At 43.9% G+C, this 18,473-nt stretch overlaps 1 protein-coding gene across 1 annotated transcript; it reads left to right on the top strand.

Annotated features, from left to right (window-relative positions):
• The first annotated feature begins 341 nt into the window (after positions 1–341).
• On the top strand, positions 342–17,775 carry LZTFL1 (leucine zipper transcription factor like 1). The gene is made up of 10 exons (XM_052642359.1): positions 342–473; positions 4,966–5,090; positions 7,098–7,292; positions 10,696–10,756; positions 11,794–11,865; positions 12,916–12,981; positions 13,069–13,146; positions 15,128–15,304; positions 16,056–16,159; positions 17,428–17,775. The coding sequence occupies exons 1-10, from the start codon at positions 471–473 to the stop codon at positions 17,444–17,446; spliced, it is 900 nt and encodes a 299-aa protein (XP_052498319.1). The 5' UTR covers positions 342–470; the 3' UTR covers positions 17,447–17,775.
• Positions 17,776–18,473: the final 698 nt, after the last annotated feature.

Genomic DNA, 18,473 nt, shown 5'->3' with positions numbered 1-18,473 from the left:
CGAGACCGTTGGAAGGTCAGGAGTCAGCAGTCGTGGCAACGGCCATTCGTCGGGGCCGCCACGCCACAGGAAGTGCTGGGCAAGGCCTGAGCAGCAAGGCTGGCTGGGATGCCCCGCGGCTCTCGGTAGCGATTGGGTGCCAGGCAGCCGCGCCTTTCCTGTTGCCGTTGGCAACAGCGGCCGCTCCCGTAGTCGGCGTGGCGCGTGAGGGCGGGACTTCCCGCGCCTAGGAGCAAATGCGCGTGCGGCGGTCGGCCGGTCTCTCGCACTTCCTGTCACGTGATCTTGAGAACCAATCAAAGTGCGTAACTCCCTAGTCCCGTGCGTCTGTTCCCGTTAGCAACGCTTCTAAACAACCGGCCTTGCCTCGCGTCTGGCGCGGTCCAGGGTTTCTCGACGACCCCGGGCTTGGTGAGGCTGAGCCTGGCCTCTCCCGCTTTTCCAGACCGCTGACTTCCCTCCTCGCCGCAATGGTGAGTAGCCGGCCTGTCGGCGCCACCGCGCGCCGAGGAGAGACGCGGAGCCGGGGCCTCGAAGTGATGGCGTGCCTTGCGGCAGAACTTAGTCCGGCCCTGGGCCTCTCTGAAAAGGGGACGCCACGCCGGGTGCGAGAGACTGTTAACCAAGGTCGAAGCCCTTCCGGGATAATTCTTGGTGGAGCCCTCTTCTAGCAGCCGCGCTCCGCCGCGTTACCATTCCTCGCTGCTGCCTGAAGGGCCTAGGCCAAGTCACACCTCAGGTCGTTGGCGAAGAGAGCTGGAGGGAACCATCTGCCAGCAGAAGGCGCAAAGCGGTTTCTTGTTCCATTCCAGAAACTCAAGTTTATGCACGCGCGCACACACTCACACACATACCCCCGCCCCCCCCCCCCTTTGGCAGTATTAGGTTAACGAGCCGAGGAGGAAGAACGTGATTGAATACAACTTTCTTATGTGAGAGTGGTACAAGAATCCCCAGACCCCATATTATACCTGAGAAAACTTGAGTGACATTCCTTGTGTTCTGACCTGTTCAAAAGAAGGCATGTTTTTCCTGGATGCTTGAACATAATCCCATTTGTCATTCCAGCGGATACAGAATGCCAACTTAAACAGCAGCCGTCCTTCGAACAAGACACAGTACTGAAGTGTTGAGGAAAAAAAAAAAAAAGATGAATCCAGAGTTGGGGGCACCATCGAAATAGGCTACTGAAATACTTCAGCAGCCAGAATTCCTCTTTAGCCCACGGGGTATACCAAGTACTGTTGCCGCTGAGGGTACAACTGTGAATGAAACAAACCATTCCCTACCATTCTTGGATCCTGTCCCACACATTCTGTTGGTTTCCATAAAATATGAACAAATTGAAAAAATGGTGATGTCACAAGAAAATTGACAGCTGCTCGCATTCTTACCTGCTGTCATTCCATTTCCCAGGCTAATGCTATTTCTGCTACTGAAATCAGCTGCTTATTTCTGCTCCCTTTCTTCACTCCCATCCATTTTAGACGAACTTTTCTGTCTTTTGTTATAAATTTCATTCTCAGTTTCAGTAATTTTTCTTCTTGGTCTGGGGACAGTCTTTACTTGACAGAAGAGAACAGACATGCGTTGGGCACTTACTCTGCGTAAGGCACTATATGAGGAAACTATGGTGTAAGAAATGATTCATGCTGTGATGAGCTTACAGTCTACTTGAAGGAGCAATACCTAAGGAAAAAAAGACTGCTGATAGTTTTTGTTTAGTCACTAGGTCGTGTCTGACTTTTTGACCCCGTGGACTGCAGCACGCCTGGCCTTTGTTATCTCCCGGAGTTTGCTCAAGTTCATGTCCGTTGAGTCGTTGATGCTATCCAACCATCTCATCCACCTATGTGCTAATTTTTGGAGGAAGGCATAACTAGAGTTAATGAGGGCATGTTGGGAGGCTTCACAGAGTAGGTAAAAAAGGTTTGATCTTGAAGGATGGGTAGGAATTTGGTGGATTTATGGAGCATGCTTATACCTCTGAGAGCCAATTATATGCATTTCTTGTCACCTCTGCAGTGCAGTGACATGTTGATAGCTTGAGACCCGCCATGCTGGGAGATTTTACACTGGAAATTAGCAAGGGCTGCAAATCAGTTTCATACTCCAACCCTCACCAGTGCCTGTTAAGCATTCACCAGCACACCACTGGGTTGGGACTCAGATTCTTGAATAGGCATGGAGAGGTGCTTTTAGTCAAGGACTGGGGTAATGAGGGTGAAAGTATAGGATGTTCAAGGCTGGTAAGCAGACTAATCTGACTGAATAGGAGTGTTCTTAACAGAATCTTGGGAAATGGGTTTGGGGAGTATGGAGGGCTTATGAGTATAGATTTAACACTGTAAGCAAGAATAATTGAAACTTTATGAGATTTTTTTTTAGCAAGTTGTGACATCATTTTGAGATTTCCAATTGTAGGATATTCTTGCTGACACTTACATGAGTATAGAGATAACATCATTTCTAACATAGGTATTGAGGTTTATTTCAAATGCCTGGTGGAGATGTGTCTTGTGAGTCACAACTCAGGTTGATTTGCAGCTGTAACATATCTGTGTTCTTTTATTTATTTAAATCAAGCCATTTTTCTAAAAAGGATTTGAAAAGCAGAGTGTGGACTTTGGAGTTAGATTTCCTGGTTCAAGTCTGTGCTCTCCCACTTGCCAATTCAATAGCATAGGAAAAAAAAAATTTCTTTGGACCTCAGTTTTCTATCTGTAAAGTAGGTTTATATTTACTTTTCCATAGCGTTGTATTGAGGACTAAATGAGATCATGCCAGGCACTTTGTAACTTGCGAATGACTTTTAGATGTTGTCATCATTACTGTTTCTAACGTTTAACATTAGAAATTAGACATTTGACATTGACATTTGAAGTAGTTCGAGGAGTTGGCTAACAATCCATGTAAACTAAAACATGAGAAACTTATTTCCATTCACATTGTCTAGCCCTAAGGCAAAAGGTTAATTTACCAGTTTAATCAAATAAGGTAGAGTCAGGAAATGTCAGTACATACTGCAAATGTGTTGGTTTGCCTTGGCCAGAATATCTCAACTGGTTGTTTTGAAGCAGTCTACTGGATAGGTAACCATTAGAGAGCATCATGATATCTTGGGTAATTCTTAACTTACTGAACTTTAACAGAAGTGTTAAAAATAATGTGGGGGAGAAAAAGACTTGATGGAGCCGTTCATGTGGTTGGGGGTACTGGTCTGTAGGCCAGGCTGTGATACTTGAGAGATGCTTGTAGGTAACACCTTGAAAGAGATCATGTCATCCAGAAGAGGATATAGAGCGACAAGAGTAAGGGTCTAAGGGCAGCGTCCTAGGAAGCGCAGCTGCTTAAGAGGCAAGCTCAAGAAGAGAAGGCTACCGGTGAGATCGAGAAGGGAAGGTGGGCTTAGCAGGCAGAGAATGGAGCAGGTCAGCAGACAGCAAAGCACCAGCCACAGTAGTTGGACTTGTTATTAAGTTGCTGGTGAGCTTTGCAGAGGTGGTTGGAGCAGCATTTAGGATGGAGACACAGGAGCAGAAGAGAGCCAGAGAAACGCGGTGGTAGCTGGAGGGAACCTACGGTTTTGTTTTGGTTTCACACGAATGAGGTTTGTGTGCAGCCTTGTCTGTAGTCTGAAGGGAAGAAGAAACCTCTGTAGAGTGTTGAGAGAAGTGATTGGTTGAAGTCCCCCAGGAGCTTGAAAGAGAACAGATGAAAGCCATGAATGACCTTCAAAAGAAGGAACTCTTTCAGGTCACTTGTTAGGCACATGTCCCCTGTGTGCAGGCAGTATGAGGAGTCCTGGGGATCCTCAGGGAACCAGAGGGAAAAGGTCATGGCCCTTGTGGTCTTATGTCCTACATCTACAGGTAAGGATGTATGTAGATGCAACGAAGCCATGGTGAGGGGCTGCGAGGGTGAAGGAGATTGTGCCCAGTGACTTTGGTGGTGTCCTCCACAGTGCTGGAGGCAGCCCTGCGTGCTGGAAGTAGGAGATAAGCCTGAAGAAGAGGATTGCAGAGGATACCGTTGTCTCCCATAAGAATGCTATGACACATCAAATTACTCTTAAAGAGAATTCTAACTGAATTAGTCCCCTGCATTAGATGTTCAATTTTATAATTTCCTTCTGTAATTTTCAGTGTAGCTATAACATGAAAAAAAATCAGTCTCTAGCTTATAGTTGTCAAGCTCTCATCTGGTTTAAAAGCAAGAGCAATTGATGGCTGCTTCAAAACCAAATATACTGTTTAAGGCTGTGTGAGATGGAATAAGGTTAAGTTGCTCTAATAGAGGTGGTTTTTTTTTTTTTTATAAAATGCACCTTAAAGAATACAGAAGTTTATTTCTCTCACACTTAACAGCCTTCTCACTGCTCATCTCAGGTATGTGGGTCTGTGCTGCTCCATGAGGTTATTCGGGGTACAGTTCCCTTTCATCTTGCTCCCCCAGCCCTGAGGTCATTGTGCTGTCTGCATGGTTCAGCAGAGTCTCACCTCCAGGTTTCAGAGACATAGGGTGTGGCAGACATGTACCCTGTGTATTAAGGCTTTAGAAATAGCTTTCATTCCTCTGTTCCCATCTGTTGCTGAGAAGTAGTCACGTGATCATGCCTGACTTCAAGAGTGCTGGAGTGTTTTCTAGTTGGGCAGCCAATGCGGGAGATGTGGGTTTGATCCCTGGGTCAGGAATATCCTCGGAGAAGGAAATGGCAACCCACTCCAGTATCCTTGCCTGGGAAATCCCACGGACAGAGGACCTTGATGGGCTACAGTCCAGGGATCACGAAAGAGTCAGACGTGACTTAATGACTAAACAACAGCAAGCCATGTGTCTGGAAAGATGGAAAGAACAGCATTTAGTAGACATCCAGCAGTCTGCACCACAGGACAGTCTGTACATTTTCATTGTTGGTTCTTTTATTATATTTTCAAGACTTAACAAATTACGTCTCTCTTTCAGGCAGAGTTGGGTCTAAATGAGCACCATCAAAATGAAGTTATTAATTATATGCGTTTTGCTCGCTCAAAAAGAGGCTTGAGACTCAAAACTGTGGATTCCTGCTTCCAAGACCTCAAGGAGAGCAGGTATCAGAGAATTCTGAGGAGACCCGGTGGGAAGTGACAGTCATCCTTTCTGGTGGCCAGTGTGGGGCAGCTGTAGCAGAGGCCATACAAACCACTGCTAGGATACAATCAATTATCCATTGTGAGCAGCTACACATAACCTTACGGATATGTAAAATTCAAGAAATCAGATTGTGGTGGGAGCAATCTGTTATTAAACATCCACATAGGATAGTTAAGGGATTGCAGAGATTCAGAAGGGCAGTCAGAAAATTGTTAAGTGCTAGTGGGTTAATAATTGGCTTGCTGTAGTAGAGATTCCAGAACTTTAATTACTTGAGTTATGAATTAAAAGAGTAGAACCATAAGACATGGCATTTAGCAAGAAAATACCTATACCGTTTTATATTGAAATAGACGAGGAGAAAACAGCAGGAAACCATGAAAAGATTGCTGACTAGTACGAAAATTGCTAGCCGACTTGCAGCAAGAGGTGATAATTCGCTTGTTTGGACCAATACTGGGAGATAATAAAAGTCCGTAGAAAATTTAGTGATAGAGGCTAATGGGAAGCAGCCTAAAGGACTGAGTAATAGAGAGACCTCAGGCTGCTTGGGGATCAGATTTTGGCACACCTGGATGTGGGGACCTAAATAAACTTGCAACTCTGGCAAGCTCTAATGTCACTCAGCGGCAGAGACCATCAGCTGTAGACTTATCTGTTCAGTTTACTAATCTAGTCTGATAATCTGGCTTCCTGACTCACAGCAGCTGTATGCCACAGTCTTGGTTGGCGAGGCTGTGAGATGGCCAAAGAAGGTGCCGCTTTATTTACTTTACACATTGGGAGTTTGGGGTACCTTAATTGCTGTTCATAGTAATGAACTTGGGTTGCTCAAAAAGCAACATTTTTAAGCAGATTTAGTTTGTTCTGTTAAAGAATACAGGAAGATTGTTGATATTTTTAATAGGGACTTAAACTTCTGGGTTTTTAAGAGTTGTTAAATTCTGCTTGGTAAACAAAACATTAAAGCTTGCTAGAGCAAATAATATTAACTTGAGTATAACTGTGAGAGAAGTTTGGTGGGGCTCCCTGTGTTCTGTCCTTCTGGACACAACATGTCCTTCTTCCTTTTGGAGTAAGGGAGAGGATGACTAGCATCAGGGCTGTAGCTCTTCATCCACTGGGTATCTGAAGGATAAAGGACCTTGGGGGTGGAGGCAGGGAGTGGAGAGGACTGTTCCTGTAAGCCTCTCACTGACCGTAGGAGGCCTGCATGGATACTTTCTCAAGGGTTCAGTTGTTGGGCATGTTTCCGAGATTACTGGAAGTGACTGTGGGGTTGAGTCACACCCCAGTGGGACGCTGGGCGCGTCACCTCCACCTCCTGAGCCTGTGTTGCATCTGCGAAGTGAGGGGATTGAAGCAAATACCTTGGGAGTTCCCTTCCAACCCAGACATTCTCTGTGAAAGAGTGAGGTTTTAATACTTTTGATGATGTTCATTTTTATGGAGCTTTAATTAAGTTCCGGGGTGTTTTCTTTCAGGTCTCAAGATGCTAAGAAAAGCAATACATAATTAGCACTAATTTTCTTATAGGCGTTTACTAACTTGTGAATAGCCTGTAAGGTCTTTGAAATGCTAGACGACTAATACAAAGAAAGGGAGGAATTAGCACCTCTCAGGTGACTTATGAAAGAATTAAATGTGATAAAGCTAATTTTCACCAAAAAGCTGAAGAAAAATTAGGTAGTTCGGGGCTTGTTTCTGAGCACATAACTTGTATGAAAGGATGTGCACATTTGAGGAGCAAGCCACAGTTTAATCATTTAACCAGACATCAAAAACTAATTGAATCTAAATTATTTTCAAACTGTTTTACGAATAAAGAAGATAGTTCCCAGAGAGACTTTCACTGTAACCTTTTCATCCCTCCGATGACACGCTGGGGGCTTCTCAGTTTTGTTTTTCGTTGTAAATGGTTTCTGTTGTTTACGCAGAGGTTTGGGGTCGTGGTTGTTTTTCAGGCTTGTGGAGGAGACCTTCACCGTCGATGAGGTCTCTGAGGTGCTGAATGGGCTGCAGGCTGTGGTCCACAGCGAGGTGGAGTCTGAGCTCATCAACACGGCCTACACCAATGTGCTGCTTCTGCGGCAGCTTTTCTCACAAGCCGAGAAGTGGTACCTCAAGCTGCAGACAGACATCTCTGAACTTGAAAACAGGTAATAATATCTGTTTCCACAGTTGCGACCATAGAGGCCCAAGCAAGAAGTTGAAAGCGCGTGCCTGTCTCTGCTGCTGTTTTTCTTGAGCATAGTGTGCGAGAAAATTTGGGTAGCCTGACAGCAACGCATCCAGCTAATGAGTCATCTCTTAGGTGCCACTCAGAGTCCTCTTCAGAGTGCCCTGTGTCCACTGTGATAAAGGCCTCGAGGTCTATGAGACTGCTCTGAAGGTGATTAGCAATTATTCCTCACAGCAGCTCTGGTTAGCCTGATCAATATTGTACTAAGTTTTTAGAGATAGGTCAACTAAGAAGTAGCAGTTATGAAACAGATTTGAAAAATTAATTCAACTACCATCAAATCACACTTAGTAGTATGGGAAGTGTACTTTTATTAATTGCATTAAAATTATATACCACTCTTTAAAATAGGGAAAGTTTTCTTAGAAAGTTTTGTAATCTGAACAACATAAAAAAGCTCCCTTATTTTTTAAAAACATGGTAAAATCAGTGAAATTGATACTCATTCTGTGAAAAGTCATGCCAGACATCTGGAAAAACTGACCTGGAGCCCGGGGGCCATTTGCTAACCACAGAGGCAGCACGGCTCACAGTCCGTGCTGAGCGTCACTGACTGTGGCCTCGGGTAGGGGAGGAAACCCTCCAGCTTCACCAACTGTCAGTAGGTAATTGATGAGAAAACTTTGAGAAATTGACGTTAAGAAGCTTAAAAGAATAGTTAACTACCATTCACTGTAGAAGCTTTTGTATAGTAAGCATCCATGTACTTTTGCAAATAAGAGGAAATGTTCAGGTGGAAACCATCCGTCTTCCTTGAGAATTTACCATACTCAGTAGATGTGAACTAATTCCATTTTTCCCAGGCTATTCTATTAAAACCAGTTTTTCTTGAATCTCTACCAGATAACAGTGTATGTTATATTAGAGCAGTTTCCCTTTCAGTTCAGTCGCTCATTTGTGTCCGACTCTTTGCAAACCCATGAATCGCAGCACACCAGGCCTCCCTGTCCATCACCAACTCCTGGAGTCTACTCAAACTCATCTCCATTGAGTCGGTGATGCCATCCAACCATCTCATCCTCTGTTGTCCCCTTCTCCTCCTGCCTTCAGTCTTTCCCAACATCAGGGTCTTTTCAAATGAGTCAGTTCTTCCCATCAGGTGGCCAAAGTATTGGAGTTTCAGCTTCAACATCAATCCTTACAATGAACACTCAGGACTGATCTTGTTTAGGATGGACTGGTGGGATCTCCTTCCTGTCCAAGGGACTCTCAAGAGTCTTCTCCAACACCGCAGTTCAAAAGCATCAATTCAAAAAAAGAAAAAAGCATCAATTCCTCAGTGCTCAGCTTTCTTTATAGTCCAACTCTCACATCCATACATGACTACTGGAAAAATAGCTTTGACGAGATGGGCCTTTGTTGGCAAAGTAATGTCTCTGCTTTTTAATATGCTGTCTAGGTTGGTCATAACTTTCTTTCCAAGGAGCAAGAGTCTTTTAATTTCATGGCTGCAGTCACCATCTGCAGTGATTTGGGAGCCCAAAAAAATAAAGTCAGCCACTGTTTCCACTGTTTCTCCATCTATTTGCCATGAAGTGATGGGACCAGATGCCTTGATCTTAGATTTTTTGAATGTTGAATTTTAAGCCAACTTTTTCACTCTCCTCTTTCACTTTCATCAAGAGGCTCTTTAGTTCTTCTTCGCTTTCTGCCATAAGGGTGGTGTCATCTGCATATCTGAGGTTATTGATATTTCTCCTGGCAATCTTGATTCCAGCTTGTGCTTCCTCCAGCCCAGCTTTCCTCATGATGTTCTCTGCATTTAAGTTAAATAAGCAGGGTGACAATATACAGCCTTGACGTGTTCCTTTTCGTATTTGGAAGCAGTCTGTTGTTCCATGTCCAGTTCTAACTGTTGCTTCCTGACCTGCATAGATTTCTCAAGAGGCAGGTCAGGTGGTCTGGTATTCCTATCTGTTTCAGAATTTTCCACAGTTTATTGTGATCCACACAGTCAAAGGCTTTGGTATAGTCAATAAAGCAGAAATAGGTGTTTTTCTGAAACTCTCTTGCTTTTTCCATGATCCAGCGGATGTTGGCAATTTGATCTCTGGTTCCTCTGCCTTGTCTAAAACCAGCTTGAATGTCTGGAATTTCCTAGTTCACGTATTGCTGAAGCCTGGCTTGGAGAATTTGGAGCATTACTTTACTAGCATGTGAGATGAGTGCAGTTGTGTGGCAGTTTGAGCATTCTTTGGCATTGCCTTTCTTTGGGATTGGAATGAAAACTGACCTTTTCCAGTCCTGTGGCCACTGCTGATTTTTCTAAATTTGCTGGCATATTGAGTGCAGCACTTTCACAGCATCATCTTTTAGGATTTGAAATAGCTCAACTGGAATTCTGTCACCTCCACTAGCTTTGTTCATAGTGATGCTTCCTAAGGTCCACTTGACTTCACATTCCAGGATGTCTGGCTCTAGGTGAGTGATCACACCGTTGTGGTTATCCAGGCTGGGAAGATCATTTTTGTATAGTTCTTCTGTGTATTCTTGACACCTCTTAAAATCTTCTGCTTCTGTTAGGTCCCTACCATTTCTGTCCTTTATCGAGCCCTTCTTTGCATGAAATGTTCCCTTGATATCTCTAATTTTCTTGAAGAGATCTCTAGTCTTTCCCATTCTATTGTTTTCCTCTATTTCTTTGCACTGATCACTGAGGAGGGCTTTCTTATCTCTCCTTGCTATCCTTTGGAACTTGCATTCAAATGGGAATATCTTTCCTTTTCTCCTTTGCTTTTCATTTCTCTTCTTTACACAGCTATTTGTAAGGCCTCCTCAGACAGCCATTTGGGTTTTTTTGCATTTCTTTTTCTTGGGGATGGTCTTGATCCCTGTCTCCTGTACAGTGTCATGAACCTCCATCCGTAGCTCATCAGGCACTCTGGCTATCAGATCTAGTCCCTTAAATCTATTTTTCACTTCTACTGTATAATCGTAAGGGATTTGATTTAGGTCATACCTGAATGGTCTAGTGGTTTTCCCTACTTTCTTCAATTTCCCTTTAGTACTTCAAAAATACAGTGTTAACTACAAACTTCAGACATGTTGTATTACCATTGTAGTTTAGTTCTGGCAATTATATTGTACACTCAGTAAGTACAAAATACCAGGTGCTATGGGGATTCAGATTTGAGTGCATGGAACTTAGTTCTTCTGCCTTTAGTAACTAGTACCATTTTTGATGTGACGAAGTTTTGTTCATCTTGCCCTGTTGTCTCTGGCATGTAATAGGTTGATACCAGTGCTTTTATTTGTCTTGTGCATATGATACAAATCTGTTTTAAACAGTTATTTTTTCATATTTTCTTTTTATCTTCAAGAGAATTATTGGAGCAAGTTGCAGAATTTGAAAAAGCGGAATTTACATCTTCAAGTAAAAAGGTAATTTTCGGTCCATATCTTAATAGCCACTGTTTAGCATCCTCAAATTGCTTCGAACATTCAGAGGCTGAAGGGAGAACTCTCAAGGAAAAGCATTCAGCTCAAGACCAGAATTCAAAAGTTGCCTTGTGGATTTTTAGGCAAAAGAAAAGCTTTGGACGTTACTGTGAAGAGCTTGCTTCTGTCTGCTGCCTCACACACAAGCATGTGCACGCTCACAACGCCCCTTCGGCCCACCTGCCTCTCACTTGTGCAGGCTTCGTTGCAGCATCCTGGCACTGCCACTCCCCAGCCGGGTGACCTTGAGCGGCTGACCTTGAGACGGCTGAGCCTCGTTCTCCTCGTCTCTCGAGTGGAGACAGCACTAGTCATTACCTACTTCTCTCCTTAATCAGTCTTATTACCTACGGTGACCCTTCCACTGTGTGCGCGAACCGTGAATGCTCTGGCGTTGCGTAGTAAAGCCCTGCCGAGATGAGTCCGTGAATGTACACACACATATGAGTTTTTTGATTGTTCCTTTGGAACTTATTTCTAGCTAAGAAATTTCTGGTTCAGAGGCATGAATTCTTTAGCTTTAATACATATTGTAGAATGTATGTATCAAGTTGTGTCAAGTTAGTCATTTGCAATGTAGTTTAGCTAAATCCTCATCATTATTGCAATTTTGGGGGGTTTGTGCAGAAATCTCGCTTCCAGCTCCCACAGTATTAAAACCTCAGTTCCTAGGTACTAGGATCTTTATCTGCTCTGGCTTTGACTACCGCCCCTCCCACCTTTCTCTTCCACCTGTTTGTTTTGTTTGTTTGTTTAAGATACCAGGAGGATGGGTTTCATTTTTATCTAACTTTCGTTGGGCACTGTGGGCCAGGCTCTGTCCTAAGCACCGGTGCGTGGTAGAGAAGCAAACCAGTAAAGCTCTAGCTGACATCCCATTGGTGGGTTTGCACAGTGTCTGCCACTTAGAAAGGACAAGGGTTCCGTGCTTACACGCGCTTTATTTGGTGGTGATTTCAGTTCGGTTTGTTTCGTTTCAGTCCATCATAGACAGCATGAAGCCAAAACTCGCTCCACTTCACGAAGGTGGCGCGGCAGAACTCCTGAACCAGGTAATGTCGCCGTCATTGTGAGGAGCGGCAGCTCTCAGGGTGTATGCTGGCCGCCTGCGCAGCTCCAGCTGGAGGCGGGGTGAAAGGCCCAGCTTCTGTCCACTGAGGGTGATGAGTCTGTCAAAGTAGTTGTCGTTAATGGTACTTAGTAAGAGGTTTATAAAAAATGATTACCAACATACAGCTATTTTTCTTGACTCTTGTGTTTTCAACGTTATGCTAGATGTTGTTACATAAAAAGAAAAGTAATACCTGGCCTTTTGCCCTCAAGACCTTACAGTCTCGTTGGGAAGGGATAACTAACATTCTAGAAATGGAGACAGGAAACTGCTAACCTTTGTACCACAGGGTGGCAGAGAAGACACAGCGCCATGTGGATGAGAGTCGAGGAGGACTGGCTGTTGGGTACGGTGGTGCCCAAGATGGGCTGAAAGGTGAAGGCGCAGTGAATTGTCAGAAGAGAAGGGGCACGAGCAGCAGGGGAGCAGAGTGGGCAGCAGCCTGAGGCAGGGCGGAGGCTGGCGTGCCTGGGAGCAGAGCGCAGGCTCCGCCCGGCGGTGGTGTGTGCGCCAGAGCGTGATGAGACCGCACTGGCAGGCGGTGCTCCTGGCGGAGCTGCTGACGAGCCAGGGCTGTGGGTCTCCGCTCATAGGGACCATTGAGGGCTGGACACAGGGTATGGAATGGTGGTGGCTGTGCTTTGAGGATAAGTGCAGGTGCCGCGCTGTATAGGCCAAGAATAGACCAAGAGTTTCAGGATCAGCTAGGTGAGAGATGGCAGAGGAGGGGGCTTTGGGAAAAGGCTGAGAACAGAGGCTGAAAAACGTCTGAGAGACTGTGAAAGAAGGAACTAGAAGTCTTAGAGCCAGAGGTGACTAACAGATGTTGAGGCTGGTGGGCTGGGTGAAGCTGGGATGTTACCAGCAGCCAGGGCATGCAGACTCTGGAGTTTCTATGTAATTTAAAAATTAAAAGTATGAGTGAAACAAGTAATTTCAAGGATGAAAAGTACTTTGGCTAATATAGTAAAACTTGAATCTACTCACAAAGGAAATTATAAGACTTCAAGAAGAGAATGAGAAATTGAAGTCAAGACTGAAGACCATTGAATCCCAGGTAACTGAGAAATACTTAAAACAAAATTATTGAGAGCATTCCTTACAGATTGGATATTGAATGTTTTCTGTTTACTCTTGATTTTAGGCAACAGATGCATTGGATGAGAAGTCAAAGCTGGAGAGAGCACTGCAAGATTTACAGCTTGAGCACGGGAATCAAAAGGTGAAATCAGTCTTAGCTTTTTCACATTTTCCAGATAGAATCAAGTTAGAAACTTATATGAAGTCTTAGTTACTATCATGCCCCACCCCCAGCCACTCCCTGAGAAAGAGCCCGCCACTGCTGCCCTGCATCGAGACAGACTTGTCCAGGAAAGGCCACGTGAGCGCCTGCTCAGGGCAGAGGGGGCGCATGCGTGGCTCACGTGCTCCACGTGTCCCAGAGCACATGGGCATCTCAGATTTGCTTAATTTTTTTTTTTTAAGTTTTTTCCCTTTCCCTCTCCCATTCCAGTTCCAATAGGAAAGATAGAAGAATGGAAAGGTTCTTAGCTAATTGGATTTATTGTTGTGGTTTAGCACTAAGTCCTGTCCGAGGCTTTGCAATCCCATGGGCTGTAGCCCGCCAGGCTCCTCTGTCCATGGGCTTTCCCAGGCAAGAATACAGAGTGGGCTGCCATCTCCTCTTCCAGGGGATCTTCCCGACCCAGGGATCAAACCCCAGGCCTCCTGCTTTGATAGGTGGGTTCTTTACCACTGCGCCACCAGGGATTTGAATTTGGGTTTTATTATACAGAACTTATTTTTACTTAAATTTCCCTTTGGGAGTATGATAAAATGAAATGAATTTATTAGTTGCGCATCTTCAGATCCATCTGTATCTAGCAGAGCTTGGGTGAAACAGTGAAATTCAGTGTTAAAGTTCTCCAGGTTTGTCTGAGTGGAGTGCCCGAGTCCCGCTCCACCCTGGAAGTCATCGTGGGCACAGTTCTGCCTCGTGTGGCCTTTGCACCGAGATGAGATGCTGTAGTAGGACCCCGTCAGCAGGGCTGTTTGACTGAATCTTCATTGCAGCACTGACTTTCCTAGTGGGTTTAGTGCCATTGTAAATGTCTACCAAATAATCCCCGAACTTGCTTCATTAGACGTTGGTTACCCTTTCTCTGTGGAAACTTTCGAACATGTATAAGAATAGAAGAATAGTGTAATGTAAGCCAGGCACTTGCCACTCAGCTTTCCCGCTCAGTCGCCACGGCGCGGCCAGCCTATGTGATGCTAACCTCTACTTTCTTCTCTTCTCCCCCATGTTTTTTTGAAACGAATTTCAGGCATTACATTATTTCATCTATAGATACTTTTTTAAAATAAAAGGATACTTCTTACATGGCTAAAATGAAAGGAAATATATATGATTTTCAATCATTATATGCCAAGGACCATAAATTTATAAAACAGCTGAATACTCTGTAAAACAGTTGCATTTTTGGATGATAAATTTGTTTTATAAGCCATTGAAGACTTTGCTCCAATTTTACTGTTTTAAGATTTAGCAAAAGCAAAATGTGTACAGAGATACAGTGAAGTAAAATCATTTCAAGACCAGATTTCAAAAATAAGGAATTTTTCTTTTGTTGATAGTAGTGCTCCATCTTCGTAGTTAGCAATTAGAGACCATTTTCTTGTCTTATTAATATTACTCTTCTTTACATTATAAATGGTATCTGGTAGAAAACATGATCCAAGTAGAGAGAAGATCCAACTGCTTATGTTACACAGACAAAGTGTACGAATACGTGTATCTCAAATTAAGGTGAAAATTTTAGTCTTATAAATGTAGCAAGCCATATACTCAATAAGCATTAATTAGGCTCTTGCAATATTGTGAAACATGTCACCCCAACTCTGGGAAACACAGCCTTGTCAAATTTAGGATCTCACCTCTCTCGTTCTCCCTTTGGAGTCCCAACAGCTCATAAATCATATTTGACATATTTGGAAATCCGTGACCGCTGAGTGGCCGTGCGTGTGTGCAGTGACCAGGCACTGGGTGCCGAGTGACCCTCCGGGACTGCAGCGGCGGGGGAGGCTGGCGTGCACGCGCAGCACACAGCCTCCCCTCTTTCCATCGCTGAGGTGTTGAGTCTAAAGCCATTGCTATTTAGGGTGTCAGCGTGAACTTATGTGGATGTATGTATTTTTCACAGGATTTTATAAAGGCCCAGGACTTGAGTGACTTGGAAAACACAGTTGCTGCTTTGAAGAGTGAGTTTCAGAAGACACTTAATGACCAGACAGAAAACCAGAAATCCCTGGAAGAGAATCTAGCGACGGCCAAGCACGACCTCCTGAGGGTCCAGGAGCAGCTGAGCATGGCTGAGAAGGTCAGCTTTGTCTGTCCACATGGGCCTGAGCGATGAATGCAGTGTGACTGAGGGAAATGTGGATAGCTGCAGATTTACTTTATTTTTTCTCAAGGTGTTAGGCACTTTGTGTTCTAAAAGACTGACCCCTTTTGGTAGAAAGATTGCTCTTTGACACCAGAACGCCTGAGGTGATGGAAAGCCTGTGCTCCTCCTGGTGCACGCGCACACCCAGCACCCGGCACCCCCGCGTTGCTCTTCTTGACCATCCCGCTCACAGTCAGCAGAGGCTTGGCGGGTGTTTCCCCGAAGGGGTCTGTCCCTGTTCTTAATTTACAAGCAGTATGCCGAGAACTGTTCTTTTCACTCTAGGGACTAGACTCTTACGAATATACAAGCTAAACTGTAATTAAATTTAAAATCCTCTTCTTAAAATACTGGCACTACTTTGGGATTTAGAAAGAAGAGCATGTCTGTTTTATCTAAAAATGAATTAACTGTTTCAAATAGATTTCCCATCTCTGTGGCATAGTATGTTTGAGTTATTTGTTAATATTGTACTTGGGAAATGTTACCATTTTATTGGCTTCTCACTTGAAAGAATGTATTTTTAAAGTTTCAATAGTCTTAATTTCATATAAATACGTTAAAAATAAATTAGAAAATAAGCAGAATCTTAGTAAATTAGGGCAAAACTGTATATTTTCATCAAATGTGTTCTTTCTTTCCTTAACTATTTCTTATTAGTGGACTGAAATTTTTCCCTATGTAGGAATTAGAGAAGAAATTCCAACAAACAGCAGCGTTTCGAAACATGAAGGAGATTCTTACCAAGAAGAATGACCAAATCAAAGACCTGAGGAAAAGACTGGCAAAGTAAGCTGTGCTGATCCTGCCCCTTGGGTTGTCCCCCTGCTGGGTTGGCGTCTGTCCTCCATTAAGTCTGATCTCGTGTCCGGAGAGGCTAGACCCGTGGGGAGTTGCTTTGTCATCCAGTCCAGCGGCCTTGTGTGGGGAGGGCAAAGGGGCTCCGGCCAGGCCTCCCTCGCCACACCCACCTCGGGTTTCTTTTCAGGTTCAGCTGGACCCTTGGGGTCACTCAGGGCCACACTGGGCTGCCTTCGCCCCGCATTCTCTCAGCAGGATGTTGGACAGGGCAGCGCCAGGCGTTGCTGCTCAGTGGTGTCCTTGCTGCAGTCCAGGGCCTGCTCACACTGTGCTCCCACGTGACACTTTTGTTGTTTAATTGCTCAGTTGTGTCTGACTCTTTGTGACCCTGTGGACTGTAGCCTGCCAGGCTCCTTTGTCCACGGAATTTTCCAGGCAAGAATACTGGAGTGGGTTTCTGCTTCCTTCTCCACGGGAGCTTCCCAACCCCGGGATCGAACCTGAGTCTCTTGTACCTCCTGCATTGGCAGGTGGATTCTTTACCATCTGAGTCACCAGAGCAGCCCCCACGTGACAATTCAGGTGCTACCAAGTGAGGTCCGTGTGTGGATGCCAGAGCCCGCGTGCCTTAGAAGTCCATGCCCCACGTAGGAGCGCTGTCTCTGGCACAGCTACGTGACACTCTGGCGGGGATGTGTCCAGGAACTCACTGCACACGGCGAAGCCGAAGCCCTGGTTTCTGCCGTGGATGTATGGTTGGCCACAGTTCTTGTGGTCCAGATGGAGTCTTCTAATCAGGGTCATTTCTGCCATCAGTGGTTCTGCCTGGAAACTCAGCTGACATTTTACTTTTATCAGAGTTCCAGGGTACCAGAGCTGAAAAGTGAATCCCAGCTCAGACTTCTCCTTAGAGAAGGGGGTTGGTTAACCTTGTACTCACAAGGTCATATCAGCTGTTTGTGTCCATCAGGCCTTCGATTAAATAATAATCTACTAAGCTGACATGGGTGTAGATGCCACACATGGTAGAGGCTTAGAGCCTGATGGTCTGTCAGTGGTTATCTGGTCCATTCTCTGGTCCAGGAATCCTCCGACTCACCCCCATCATGCCTTGAACGAATCTGACTTGTACCACAGCGGTGATTTTAGATGAAGGATGCAACATTACTGGCTTAATCACTGGAAGTGTTTCAGGTAGACTCACGTGGTACAACAATTGACATTATGCTCTTAATTAAATACATATCTCTTTCCAGATATGAACCTGAAGATTAAAAACTGATGATTTCATCTGGAAGCTGCCACAATATGAAAGCACAAGCCCTTTCTCACCTCAGGCATGTATTTGAAGCAGTTTGTTATATTCCCTCTTTATTTTTCGAAGATTTAGACTTTGCTTATGATATTTAGAGCTAGAGTTCCTATTTCAGTTACCTAATTGAGAACAGAGAAAACCTCCTGACTGATTCTGGCTGGTCATCCCAAACTCCTCTCTGCGAGTGCTCCAGATTCTTAGTTCAAAGGCAGTGAGAATTCTTTATAGTAAAGAAAGACTTAACGTTTTGCGTTAATATAAAGAGTACACCTTTTCAATACGTGTTAAAGCTAGCTTTGTCTACAGTTATGCATTCCCTAGAATAAAAATATAGAATTATTAAAGATAGTTTATTATAAATAAACCTTATTTTAAAAAATGAAATGTAAATTGTTTTCTCTATGCGATCAACAAAAAATATATATATAAATTTGTTGAAAATTTGAATGCCATCTATTATAGGCATCATTTTTACCAATTATAATGAAAGTTAACAGTGAACGTGAGGATTTGATTAACTCCTTCAGTCAGACATTTTTTTGCAGCATACATTTTCATAAATCTATATTACTGAAGAAGAAGGCAGAGGCATCCTTGTACTTCTACAGTTGAGAAAGTATCTGGACTCAGAATAAATGTAATCTTTACACTTCAGTTTACAGAATATTATATTAAATTATATGTTGAATGAGAACACTTTTTAAAAGATCTCTATTCAACATAGAATCAGTTACTAGACTTGAGATTCAGCTTTTGATTATAGTTTATTTATTTAGGTACATCTACAGTAACTTCATTTTCAAGAGGTTTTGATTATATTTCCATTGGCCTGCTTTTCTTGTGTTTGTTTTGGGATAAATCATTAGAAATTAGGTATCTGGTATCTGTACTTGGATGATGCATCAATATACAATAAGGATAAACAAAAATAAAGTTCATAAAGCATTAATGCTTCAGAAGTAAAGTACTTGCTTTTAACACATTATT

Source organism: Budorcas taxicolor, chromosome 1 (genome assembly GCF_023091745.1).
Source record: "Budorcas taxicolor isolate Tak-1 chromosome 1, Takin1.1, whole genome shotgun sequence".
Taxonomy (NCBI): Eukaryota; Metazoa; Chordata; class Mammalia; order Artiodactyla; family Bovidae; genus Budorcas; species Budorcas taxicolor.
The sequence above is the reverse complement of the archived record's forward strand: the minus strand, read 5'-3'. Positions and strand labels throughout refer to the sequence as shown.